The sequence below is a fragment of the Triturus cristatus genome, chromosome 3_1 (genome assembly GCF_964204655.1).
Source record: "Triturus cristatus chromosome 3_1, aTriCri1.1, whole genome shotgun sequence".
Taxonomy (NCBI): domain Eukaryota; kingdom Metazoa; phylum Chordata; class Amphibia; order Caudata; family Salamandridae; genus Triturus; species Triturus cristatus.
Window position 1 is genome coordinate 489,698,576 of NC_140583.1, and position 13,972 is coordinate 489,712,547.

At 40.0% G+C, this 13,972-nt stretch overlaps 1 protein-coding gene across 17 annotated transcripts in view; it reads right to left on the minus strand.

Moving 5' to 3' along the window:
* The window catches only part of PPIP5K1 (diphosphoinositol pentakisphosphate kinase 1), a 1,768,598-nt gene that overhangs the window by 149,818 nt on the left and 1,604,808 nt on the right, over window positions 1-13,972 (minus strand). For 9 of the 17 annotated variants that reach the window (XM_085644342.1, XM_085644333.1, XM_085644327.1 and 6 more), the window contains one exon: window positions 11,900-12,079. The exons of the other annotated variants lie outside the window; for them this stretch is intronic. In XM_085644342.1, the coding sequence (XP_085500468.1) occupies window positions 11,900-12,079 (180 nt within the window). The remainder of the gene's footprint in view (window positions 1-11,899; window positions 12,080-13,972) is intronic. 17 annotated transcript variants of the gene reach the window in all.

Genomic DNA, 13,972 nt, shown 5'->3' on the forward strand with positions numbered 1-13,972 from the left:
TGGAGAGGTTTTTGTAGGGGAATGTGGTAAAAGAGGTGGAGCAAGGTTAGTACCAACCTTCTTTTTCTTGAAAGGAATGAAGAAATGTTCTTCTAATTAAGGTTTGTGCTTTTGAGGTGACTTAGTAGGAACATGTCCTGTATTACGATTTATGTAGTGTTTGTTCTGTTTTGGGTTCAATTGGGGTGTTGAGGCTTCCAAATTTGGATCCTGCCACATCGGAGGCACAGATTTAGATTTCGGCATCGAGGATTGTGGTGCCGGGGTGGAATCACTTTTCGGTGCCAAAGGTTTTGATGCTAAAGGAGGCTTTGATTTCGGCTTCAAGGATTTCGGCTCCAAAACGGTTTTCAGCTTTGATCCTGAAGGTTACGGCTCGATGCCAGTCTTTGGCCGACTCAATCCCAAAGACTTAGAGACGCGTTTCGGTGCCAACCGTGGGCCGAAGGCGGGGGTGGATCCGAAGCCTTTTGTTTCGGCTGAATTGGATTTTGGGTTAAGGGGCGTTCAGTACTCACGGTACGTTGACCTTGTGGAAACTCTTCTTCCGACTCAGATTCATTCTGGGATGGAAGGATGTTCTTCCTCGGCCCCTTGTGTGTTGAATTCTTGTTCGGATTCTTCACTGAAGATATCCAGCGTGTATTCAACATTTTGACTCTGCATCTTGTGACGTCGCCAGACGATCCTGGAGCATTTTCTTCGATCGGAAAGATCGGCATACGACGCAGTCTTCTTTGGTGTGCTCGGGAGGCAAGCACAAGTTGCACACTTCATGTGAGTCGGTGCGCAGACACCAAGGACAGAATTTGAATAGATTCCATTCCATCAACTGTGAGCTGGACCTACGCGGTTAGGCCAGATGGCCTTCCCGAAGATCTACGATCAAATTAGAGGTTTTTCCTTGACGAATACGATAGGCGGAGAAGTGGGATACACGTTTGAAACAATACCGACGCGGGTAGAGTGGTTTGCGCACCGAGGGGAACACAAAGAAACTGGCTCGAAGCGGAGCAAAGCAATACACGTACGAACCCGATGGAGAAAAAAACAATCTAACAATGGAGAAAAACAACTTGCAAACTTCCGGACCAAACACTTGATGGCAGGAGTATGCAAAGCATGTTATCTACAGCTCACTTGCCTCGAACACTGCATTTTTTGGTGGACTTGAAAAGGTACAGCCCTTGTGATCGCTCTTGGGAGCCTGCTGATCAGGTTCATGCACCACGTCTTGTTGCCCGATTCTCTCGTGATCACCCTACTAAACCCAGAGCTCCTAAATGGGGCCAGGGTGTAAGGCACTTGTCCTTCTCAGCCCTCCAGTAGCAGCAGCTGTTTTCATTGATGTGCAGCAGATTTCCTTGATGTGCCGGATGGGCCACGGCTGCTCCTGCACACATCATTGCTTGGTCCACGGCGGTTCTTAAGGCCCTGCTGGTCTCATCCCATCCCAGCCTTTTTTCCGTGGTGGGGGTGGGAACGCTGCATTGTATTCCATCGCCACCACCTTAATTTGGGCACTTTTAGGTGCCTTTCTTAAACTAGTACTGCATGCGAGATCCTGTCATTCTCCGCATGTAAGGTATTCATATGTATTAATTCTCCTACTATATTTTTATTTTCCTATGCAAATATTATAGTTATTTTTTTCTTTTTCCTGTCTACTTTCTTTGCGTATTCCCAACGCAAGATGGCTACCATGTTTTTCTCTTGAGGTCACATCCTCCTCACTATATAAGCAGGCACAGGCCTAGGCCAGTTATGTCGCAATTGTTCTTCATTGTTCGCTTGTTCCTCATGTCCTCTGCCTTCCCCAGCCATCTGCATCCTGATTTCCACCTGAAGGTGGACTCCAGTTTTTCCCTTCTTGATGTGTATTCACTGAAGCAGTCTTGGATGTCTGCTGCCATTCTGGCATCTGCTCCCGTCTCTGGTGATAAGTGGCCTTATCTTCACACCAAGAAACATCCCTCAGCATTGCCAAGAAGACCAGCTCTTGACAGTTTTGAGCTTTAGCATAGCTAAGTGCTATCTTATTCAATATCGGTCATTATTCTGACCATTTGTTTTCATCAGATAGCCTTAATGGCATGATGTACAAAGATATGATCACAAAAATCTGGTCACAATCTGTGACTACTATTTTTGCGACCAGTAACTAATTTTACAAACCAACCAATGTACTAATTGTTCAGTTTGTAAACTACCAATTCGGAGTGGGTTGTAATGCAACCTACTTATGAATATTATTGAGGTAGATCACATATTTGTGGCCATAATATGAATGGTGGCCAGCTAAGATCAACAGACCACCATGCTTGTGATCCCTTGTCAATAAAGTATCCATTTGTTTTAAATGTTAAAGGAAAAAGCTTTAAATAAAGTTTATTTTCTATTAAAAGATTGTATGAGTGTTGGCAGTGGTCTTTCGGACCCATTTAAAAAGAAAATTAACAAAAGCAACAGCGTAGCAATAGGATCCATTATGCTTTGCAAATGAATTTCCCAATCCAACTTGAGTGTCAGTAACACTGTTTTAGGACCGGATTTTGGTATATAGATTCTGTAAGGGGTTAGAATCTGATTTTAGGAGTTGGTAAAAGTTTACCAACTCCTAAAATTGGATTTGTACTTCTGAGAAAGCATTATGTGGTTCCAAACTACAAATGAGAGCATCTACGACCATAAAAATGATAAGTCCACCTGGCTTCAATTGTTGCACTGATTTGGGGCAACATAAATTGATAACCCCTATCACCATTACAGAAAAGCACACTTAGCCTTCCCAGGTTCTTACAGTAAGACAGTGTTGTTTTTTTATTCTGTTTCTGCTTTCACCACAATTTGACTTTTTTAAATAATCCGTTTCAGACCTTTCCAAGAATATTTCTTCTACCTGCACTACTCAGAGCCTTGTAAGAACACAATCATATATGCTGCACTACTTCCATTATTTTCAACACTGTTGGTTTCAATCATTCATTCTTGAAACCCATCCCCTACCGGGAAAGGTTTCTCAGAATCAACCAATTTGTTTCATTTTTGAAATGCATAGTTTTCTACTACATGGGTTTCTCAGAAACAACACAATTATTCCTCACTTCATAAATGTTTACCAAGACTAAGGCACATTTTCCTCCAAGTCCTATTCCTAACGTAATTTTCCTGATTTTATAATGATTTTAAATGTAAACTGACATTTCCTCATATTTTGGTAGAGCTGCTGTTCTTGTGACCCACTCATATCTGTTTGGATGATGACCCTAGAATGATGTTGTGGTTTAAATGTAATTGGCCATTACATCTACTAAGAGGAGGAATCATAATATTTGGTGTATCCTTTATGGTTGGGACTCCCACTAGCTCTTTCCTAAATATTACTGCTTGGCACCGGTAATGAGGCATATACACACCTGAGTGTATATGAGCATAGTTTCGCCCTCTTATCACATTTTAATGAGCATTTACTACCATTTTAAATGACGTATTTATTTGGCATATATTTGTTTTACTAACTAACACTACATGGTGTACGTTTTGTTTGGTTAAGCATTTCATTGATTGATATATACACCACTTTCTGCAAAATCTTTCTCAAACTTCAAACATGTTGGGCCTGTTACCTCACTGAAATATTTTATTTTTAGGTCTCGCCTAGCGATGCAGCGCATGCGCTGCATGCGCTGCACGCCTTGGCGAGATCTATTGTTGTCGGTTTGGTGGGCGAAGGGGGACAGGAGATGTGCACGCGCGCTTGTTTTCCATTGTATTCTGCGTGTCTTTTCATTACAGCGTTTCAGCAGAACACGCACGCGTATGGACAGGAGACATGCACACGCGCTTGTTGTACAAGCTGGATTTTTTTTTACTTTGTTTATTAACATAGGGCCTCTGTCCTGGGCGTCCCCTTACCACAGGAACTAGGTGTTACCTTAGAGCGGCATGCAAGGACACCAGCAATATAGCATTCAGCACGAGTTTATGATTAGCAACATCTCATTAACTATATCTGCAGGGAAAAGTTTGTTCTTGAGCCTCCTCTGGAAGCTGCCAGTGAAGATTACGAGAAGGCCCCATGCGCTTCCGGGCGGTCCCGCTACCAAAGGCTCTGCACATCACCCACTGCGGAGCAGTAGGTCTGGGCCTCTGGAGGGCTCCTATCTTTAAGAGCGCCCCGTGTATTCTGTCTGAAAAGTAGTCTGGCGAGTTATTGTGCCTGCTGCGGCTGAGCTCTGTGCTCGCAGTGCAAGTCACCAGTTTGATTATTGAGACCGACATAGCCTTTCAACTTTCTGATGTGATAAATGAGTTTTCTTGCGTTCATTGGCACCTGAGTTTTACAGTCCTATAAACATGCAAGACTGCGATAGTAAGCACTTTATGAAACATTACTATCGGCTGGTGAAGGGTGCTTTCCTTTGAGTGATTTCAGTGTGGTATTGTGCTTTAGTATTGTGTCACATGACTGACGCTCTTGCTGTAAAGTGCTGCTGGGGCAGATGGTATGAAACTTACATTTTTTGAGCCTCTACAGTCTTAATTACTTTATTGGGGAAGGTGAACTATTGCTTGCGAGAGTCGTTTATGTCCTTCTCACCTTGAATGTAGTTTTATTTTTAATAATTGGTGATATATCAACTCCAGTGTTAAATGTTATCTGTCATAGCGGAATGAGCGGCTGAGATACCCCTGGCGATAGTCTGCAAGTTTCATGCATGTCCCTACAGCAAGCGCTCAACCAACTGTACTATTCCACTAGCTGTCTATGCAAAAACATCCCAAGCATGCCCAGGTCCGGGACTCGCAGGGACGGAACTTGGCAGATAAGGCTTTCCTTTCCGTCAACGAATGACCATATTGCCAAACCACTCTTTTTTTGGCGCTGCTCGATAAGAGAGAAACTGTTTGCTTTGAGGAGCGGTGAATATTTACTGTACTTCTCTGCACATGAACCGCCGTTTGCTTTTCCTCATCGCTTGGTGGTGGTGGAGGACTTTCGAAGCTTTACTGGTGAACTTTCGAAGCTTTACTTGTGAAAGGGCCAGTGTCATTTAATGAAAAAATATAAGCAGGTCCACTGGAAATATGCGGCAGGGATGGCTCAAATTATGCAGCAGAGCTGACTAAATCAAGTGGCGAGAAAAGGTAAATCACGTGGTGTAATTACCACCCGATTCGTTGATATTAAAGGTAAGTTGCAGCTTCTCTTCCGTGCCCAGCCCCTCCCGAATCCCGATTGAGCACACCTGCTTCTTGTTTTTCTCCTTGCTGAAAGCTCCTTGATCCAAGACAAGCTCCTGCTCTCCCTTTCTCTGTCCTTGCAGAATAAAAAGGTGCACGAGACCGATAAAAATGTGCAATATATCACAGAAAGAAAGTAGCACAGTAACCGCTACACCGTGCCTAGGACGTCTTTTACCTGTGGGTTTTTTTTCGGTGACTGCGGCGGGATGTGACCATTGCTTTTAAGGACTGTCCTGTATGTTACGCAATCGAAATACCTCATGTAAACATAAAATAGCTTTGTTTAAAATTCATTACGTACGTTATGTGAGTGTGCACGTGAATGGCAAACTTATACACAAGACCTATAGTATGCATACAATAGGATGCCAACAAGTCAAAACTTATTGCTTCAATTGTAGGGTGGTATTCAAGATTGTGTAATCTTATCTATTGACCAAATATAAATTAAAATAAATAATACAAAGAAGGGGTTATCCGAGGGAAAGGGACGATAAAAAATTGCACAAAATATTTCATACACTAACGTGCAAATATAAATGTAACATATATGAATTCAGTGCATTTAACATCTTCACACATGTGAAAGGCAAATATCATAACCAGAATTAGGTTATGTAATGAAATCAGATTATATGTATGATGGTTTTGTAGTTCTACACTTCTTAGCATACAGCTGAAAGTCCCAATATGAGGAAGTGCACATTACACATCTATATACAAGCATTTGCAGTGCAATAGATCTCACATTTACGCAAGTTTGAGCTATTGACATTGTAAATGACAATGCCTGTTATTTTGGTTTTAGTTTTTAATAAAACATAAATAAAAGGCATTTTCATCTACAATGCCAACAGCTTAAACTCTCGTAAATGTGAGATCTGGTGCATTGCAAATGCTTGTTATACATGGCATTGCTAACAGTTCCAACAATAACAAACCAAATGGTTAAGGAGCATGAAATTAAAATCTAAACAAGGTTAAAAATCCAAACTGAGTACTGGGAGCTGCAAAAGAAAATAATAATCATTACATAGACATAAAAAATAATTTTGTAAAATGTACCTTTTTGAGGACTTCATGTCTCATTCCCAATATGTGGAAAATGTAACCACTTAATTATGGGACTGAAATCTGCTCCATAGCATGCTACTCTAAGAAGAAAAAATTATCAAGCAATATGTTCCGTTCTATGATTGTCTGAGGCCTGTCCATGCATGTCCTCTAGTTACAAAAGCATTATCTGCTTACCACTATGGGGACAGAGATTCTGAAGCCAAAGGGAGAAGAAAGGTTTAAGGACAAAAATTACCAAAGTCAGCATAAATATATGATTTCCATACTACTATAAAAGACTCTTGCCTATCAATTTGAGACGCTATTATCAAAATTTGAGTTGGAAATGGGTTATGTTCCAGCTTGTCTTTCAGAGAACATGTTGTGGAGTACCACTTGGGCATCTGACCTGCAATAAGCATAAAGAGCTTCCTACTGGAGCTTTGTGTGGAAGCCACCCACATAATGGTCCCACAGTTTTTTCTCAAAATGGGCTATAGCTCTAAAAAGCCACAGATACAGCACCTCTCGAGAGCAAGATGCATGAATACTCTAAAGAACAGATTCAGGATTTTCAGCAGCTAGTAGCCAAAATGTTAACACATCCAGAAATATACTCTTAGAAGATTCCTTGCATTCCAAAACACAAGTGAAGACCAAAGATGAACACTGAATAATTTTCCAAGTTCTTTTTGAGTGGCTATCAAGTACAGAGGTGGTGGAAAGTCTCTTCCCTGAAACCCCTTAAAGAAGAAGTAAAGCAAGATTCCTCAATGCAGGTGAAAGCTAGGTAAAATTGTTTGTATGAAAGAAAAGGAGATATGAATGACATTTCTTTTAATTGAAGCCAAGAGAACACAACTCTCACTGATTGCCCAGGCAGAAGTTTTGATCAAAAGTGAAGTCATGGCTCATAATGTTTGTTCATAGGCAGTGCCAAAAGAAAATTGAGATCTAGTTTTAAAACAGGATCCACAATTCAATGGGAAATGCGCATCAGCCTATTAAATGGCTGTTCATCATTTCAAAAGTCAAACAAATATCAAGCATGCATTGTTGCTATATTCCAAAAAGTACCTATGTCAACCATCAAACAGTATCAATTATTTCATAAAATCCATGGCACCACCTCTCAATGCTGGAGAGTAATTGCTGGAGGAAATGTTTTAAGGACTAGTATAAAACTTGGAAGGAATATTCCTAAAGTGAGGCATCTGGGGAAGAGAGATTCATCAGAATGTAATAGTACAGTTGCTGTAAATATGCTGCAATTGTTGCTAGTACAGTGATGTTGTGACAGTAGTGATTCTTTTCCAAAGCAGATAATCCTTTAGCAGCTCTTCTGAATCCTGTTGTACATATGGAATTACACATTCTCCTAATCCACGAAGTGAAATCAATCCAAACTTTGGGATTTGAGCCGATGTCACCATTATCAATCTATTTAGTGTGAGTAACTGACTTAGATAGTATGGCTACAGACTGAAAATATGAGCTGTGGAGTTCCTAAAAAAACCAATTTGATTCCAATGAAACGCAACAATTTCTGAGAACTTCTAAAAACAGGCATGGTGATATGTTTTGAGCTTCTGACACTAAAGGGATGGGTAGTGTGAGCTACTGAAGTGCACATTGGTGCAATGAGGTTATATGTTAACATATGCTCAGCTGAACTGAAGAAGAAGTTGCAGCCCACTACTGAGAAAATAATTACTTGCAATCCTGGACTAAGGTGGAAACCTTTTCTGTGTACGATACATGGTAGTAGCATGTTTTTTTTTGGTTTTCTTTATAAACCTTCAAATGCTATATAAAATCAAAGGGAAAGTATTTAAGTAAATTCACATGTACTGTATAAAACTGTATAAAAATGCACATGCTGATGGTAGTGATCTAAAAGTCATTGATTTGTATCCTGCTAATTGGAATACCAGTCGTTGTTACTGGTCTTTTAAACTAGTAACACTCATAATTCTTTTATACCAGAACAATGTCATGGTATGCTCTGCTGCTGCTGGGTACTTCAGAAACAAAAAAGAGCAAACAAAGCTATTCCTCTCCTGTCTGTGTAACAGTGAATGCTGCTTTATTAGGGCTAGGAAAAAGATCCACCTCTTTAAAGAGCTTTGACTATCTATGTCTTCCTCCAATTATCAAGTGGCTCCGCAGCTTTAATTTGTTAAAATGGTGGACAAATATATTTTTGATGAAAATGAATAATGTGAAAGGCACATTACATTGGTGGACATCACAATGGATTGCTTCCAGTTAATTTGATTATGTATGACAAACATAGTCATCACATTCAAACAAATTTAGTTTTAATCCAGAGAAATGGCAATAAATAATATATTTTCTTAAAACAATCTGTTCCTGCAGGCTCAGAGAAGTGCTAAAGTCCCTGAGAAATAAAAATATAATTGCACATATTACTAGGGATGTTCAAAATATAAATGATGATTGGAGAACAGTGCAAAAATCAAAATCTTGCATCTAATGAAATTGCTAGCTTTTCATATATTTACACCTGAGGGTGAACATGTCCACATACACCTCTATTTGCAGTATTTTTCTCCACTGCAATAACTGAACGCCTATAGGTAAGTAAATTTGGAAGCTTCATCTAGTTTGCTATAAAAGAAAATCAATCCTAACTATACATATCGTTATAAAGGAAGTTAATAAACAAAATAAATTGTAATCCTTCAACGTAGAGTTGACATTGGTTTATTTCCCAATTGAAAAGGAAAGTTTTAGTTATTTACCTTATTTCTCCTATTTGTCCAAAGAAGAAGAAATCTTGTATGAAAGGTATTTTCTCTCATCTGGCTACAATGGGAGAAATGGCAACAAAGATCCATATTGGAAGCGCAGGTTTCGAAAGCAAGACACCATTTGGGCAGAATGATAGGGCCATTAGGTGCTTTCAGTGAGTTGAACTAGTGGAAAGGTGTTATTAACTGCTAAAAACACAGCTAAATGTTTGGGGAACACAGGTAGTTCCATAGGATAGGCCATGTTTACCGAAAGCTGTTATAAATGACATACAAATGTTTAAAGCCATTTGCAACTTTTCTGCACACACCAATGTAATCAGATTGTGAAACAAAGACTAGATTGATAGGCTATGAATATTATTTTAATAACTTTTAGGCAGTAAACAACTGTTTTCTAGAGACTTCTTTTATAAAATCGACTAAATTATGAATGCACAAAAAGGACATTGGTTGACAAATGTTGCAACCTTTTTACCACCAGTCACTAGTGTCAATCAAAAAATGTATTTCCAGCATATCATATGCATCCCATCTCCTATCAAATATATTTGTAACTTGTTACCTTTTAAATTCATTAGTCTATTTTAGCAAATTACTTTTGAGGGCTTCTATCTTATAATGGCTATTGGTAGATTCTACACCATGAACATTTAATTAGCAAAACATTGCATTCAAGTTCATAACACTGCCAACATTACTGGTATAACCTCGTGAAATCAGCAGAAGTGAAATTGATCAAAATATTAAGGGTCTAGTTTTAATTCTAGAAATATAGTAGGTTTGCGAAACATGATAGCAACTAATGAGACAACCTGGCAATGTCAACACGTTTGACTGGCCTGCAATACCAACAACTGACATGGGTCTCGCCAGCACAGCTGCTGTGCAGCATGGTTGAAAGTAACAACAAAAAGAAAAAACACGACACAGCCAGTGTTGACCATGTCACAGCGCTTTGTTTTTTAATTTGCTTGTTATAGGTCCCATGCTCTTAAGGAGCTGCTTGTTTATCTTGTATTTGCTTGGGGGCAACCATGACAGATGCGTCTGCTCTGGTGACAAGCTCTAGCTCCGCTATCTCTGTAGCGGCGCCCACTGGTTTTATACAAAACAAATTTTAAAAAATCAACAAGCTCTTGCTCTTCCCAATTTAAAGATGAGCTATGCCTCATCGGGCAACATAAATTGCTCTGAGGTCCACTACCTGTAGGTAGCCTGAATGAATGTGCAGAAGGAGGAGTGTGTGCACTGTGACCTGCCATGTGCCGTTGTCTTTCTGGCTTCCTAGTCAAAGGAGACACTACGCAAATAAGCATTCCTGTTATAGCTGGTTGTGAGTTTTCACAAGATAAATAAAAGTAAACAGTAATTTACGGCACATGCCAAAAGTGATGGTCAATTGGCCGCTTTAACCCACATGACAGATGCAATGTGTGTCACTCTGTGATGCTGAATTCATCAAGCTCACTGCATTCACACTCATCAAATGTTTTTTATTAGCCCCGTAACTGATGAGGTTTACCCCAAAAATAAAATGTCCTCTCTATCATTTGTACATGTAAGTGTTCAATGCTTTTAAATATAGGAAAACCCGGGCACCACATAGTGTGTTATCTTTTAGATATATGATACAAATCTTTTATATGATTTCTGGGTTTGAAAAAGCATTAAACATATGTAAGATTTTTTTTTTGATTTTTTTTATTGGTGAAGCACATCGGCAAAAGATTTTCTTGCTTGGACTGACATGTGAGTATGCAACAAAACCATGTTGTCACTTGCAGAAACATTACTTTAGTGTAAGGGTTTCAAATTAAACTAGCAATGGGGAGGGACAGAGAAACAAGCAACAAGGTGGGAGGGACGGAAGAAAAAAAAGTATCTCATTCTGAGCAGGAGCAGCGGAAGGACACTAATAACAAGATTAATCAGTACTTGCTTCTTGCTCCATCGAAGGGACAAACAAATGAAGAAAAAGTAAAACCGACACACTCTGACCAATGACGAGCAAGGAACTCAAAGTCAACCAATGGAAAGTAAATGACAGGTTTTAAGCCCTTTTTAGGTCGAGCCTAGCGCAGCGCATATGCGCTGGCAGCGAGTCATGATGTATATGGTATGTGTGGTTGAAGAAGCTTCCATCTTTTCTATTAGATTCTGTTAGTGACCATGAGAACATAAAGGTGACTGTAATTGTCCTCTATGGTAAAAGGAATTAGAATGCCCTTTCCCATCCCACCCCCTCAAATGAAATAGTTGCACTATGTACTATCAATACAAATCTTTCACTAATGACAATGATCCGTTGAAGTTGCATTACACCATTTTAGTCTTAGGGTAAAAGGAATATAACAGGTACTGTAATTTGCAAATTGTGATTAAGTAGGCCGACTGTATAGGTGGAATAAGCTTTTGTGAGATCTTAGCATCCTTTCAGCTCATGCAAAATAGCATTATAATCATATGATAAGGAAAGCGCAAATGTAAGAGATTAAGGTGTCAAATGCGCACAAGAGACACAAAGAAAACACAACAATCCCATTCCACATGGCACTGCATCAAATTAACAACAAATAAGCAAAGCCATCCTGAAGCAATCATGACCATTACAAAACAGATCTAGGACCCAATGAACAACAGCAAACCAGAAGCATCCTGTAAACACTGAGAAAAAAAAACAAGGGCTTACATTAATATTAAAATGTGCAAAGACTAAAACACCACCTTTAAAATCATTATCGAGCACTTTGCATTCCAAAGCAGACATAATCCATGCCTAGGCAACCACAGCAGAAAGTGCAGCTGCAAGCGTGCAGTACCGTAGAGGCACTCCAAATCGTCCTGGCCGGAAACCAACCAGTTCTTGAAAAGACGCAGGTGATAAGAGCACTGGTTCAAATGATGGGCCAAGGCTCCATCCAAGCAGATATTCCGGCCAGGGATATAGTCTACAGAAAAGTGGTGCAGCAGCTGGGCAACCTGGCGATCGTCAAGGCATTCTGGAGCAGGGTGAGCCAGTGTATGCAAATAGGAGAGAAGGAATGCATGAGGATGAAACATAGACAGAAGGAAACAATATTAAATACTATTGTGTAGGCTCACATATTAAGCAGACCCGACTTAAAAAATAAAAGTATGGTTCTAAGAGGTTGTGCAGGGAGTGAGATAGTATGAAGATTTCCAAAATTACTGCTCTTAGACTAGAGATATGATGGAGATATGATTGTATAGTAATGCCCTAGTCTGCTTCCAATTGGCCTTGTATTTTTACTTACTACACCATCAGTGCAATTAACTTTGAATGTGATATTTACCAGTAATATTCTTACGAACTATCAAGGTGAGCCCACATGTTTGAGATGCAGGCAAAAACTATTTTAATAATAATGGTAAAAACTTCTAATGACCATCCTTTTCAAATTCCAAGGTGAGGCATATTCTTTTTTTTACAAAAGCCATTATACTGAAAAACGAACTCACTGATTCCTCAACTAGAAGGTATTGAAACTATTTGACTATGCATAAAGATAAAATGGCCACAAATATTTTGCCATTGGGGAGGTGATCAATGCTTTCTGTCAAGGTTGGATTCATTTTAGACTGGTCAAATAAGAAGAGGCAACTATATACATTCAAAGCAATTTATTAAGACCTTGTTTGTAAACATAGTTGTTCAAGTGAACCATATTTAAACTGTGTTTTGTCAATTTCAATTGGTATTAGAAAGAGATACTTTCAAGGAACTCGACTGCAGTCCTTCATGGGCAAGGTGACAAAGAGGCTGATTTCACAAACATATGGAGTGGATAATGCTAGATTACTCTTTGATGGAAAAGTATCTGTGATCACAAAAGCAACATTTGATATGCTGCAGAAATTGGAATAAAACAGACATGAGACACACTTTAGAAACACTTGCAAATGAATAAATAAGGCAATATATATGATCAGGTCAAACATGTTACTTACCTTCGGTAATGCTCTTTCTAGTGGATACCTAACCACAAATAACCAGGATAACCTCAGGCATCAAATGGGATCTGGAACTTCTTCTTGGAACAGCTCCCATGTGCCAGCAGGTAGTGCCTTCAGACGCTGCGGAGGTTTAGTCACACATCTGGAAGTGAAGAGGTGGAGGAGCATATAGGCACCATCCTTGCAGGGTAGCATCAGTGGCATAAATGCATAGAGAAGGCCAGCATCCAAATGATGGCCGAACGCCTCTCCTCCGTATTTCCTAGATGGGGAGTAGGAGTCTAGGGCACAAAAGGCATGTCACTAAGCATTGTCAGCTGTAGCCAAGATCGACACAATGCCATCCTGCTGAGTAAAGATGTCTTGAACCACCTAAAGGTGAAGATGCTATAATCATGGTCAGTAAGATGATGCCTGTGAGCTCATCTGCTCTGATGTTGAGGGAACCCACCAAGTGATTGACCTTCAAGGCAATCTCTTGAAGGGCCAGCCACTGCCTAAGCCTCTGTGCCTTCATGACACAGTGCACAAGACCCCAAGCTGCTATGCTTGTTGCAGTACCACATGCCAGTCATGTTGCCTATCAGGACATAGACCTGCTTCAGGTGGAAGGCAAAAGATCTTCAAATTCCAGCTGGATGATACACAGCTTAAGGCGGTTGATGTGGTATTTCTGTTTCACTTGACACCAGAGGCCTCTGATGAAGTCTTTGTTCATATGCACTCCAAGCTCAGAGATGGGACATCCGTCATGTCCACGAGTACTGGATAGGGCAAAGGAACTGCCTGCCAAAAGTAATTTTGACATACATCATTAAAAGGTACTAGGCTGCCTTGTCTCGGACACGAATAATGCCCGAGAGGCACCCCCAGTGTAGAGCCCATTGAAAGTGAACGTTCCACTACAGAGACTGCAT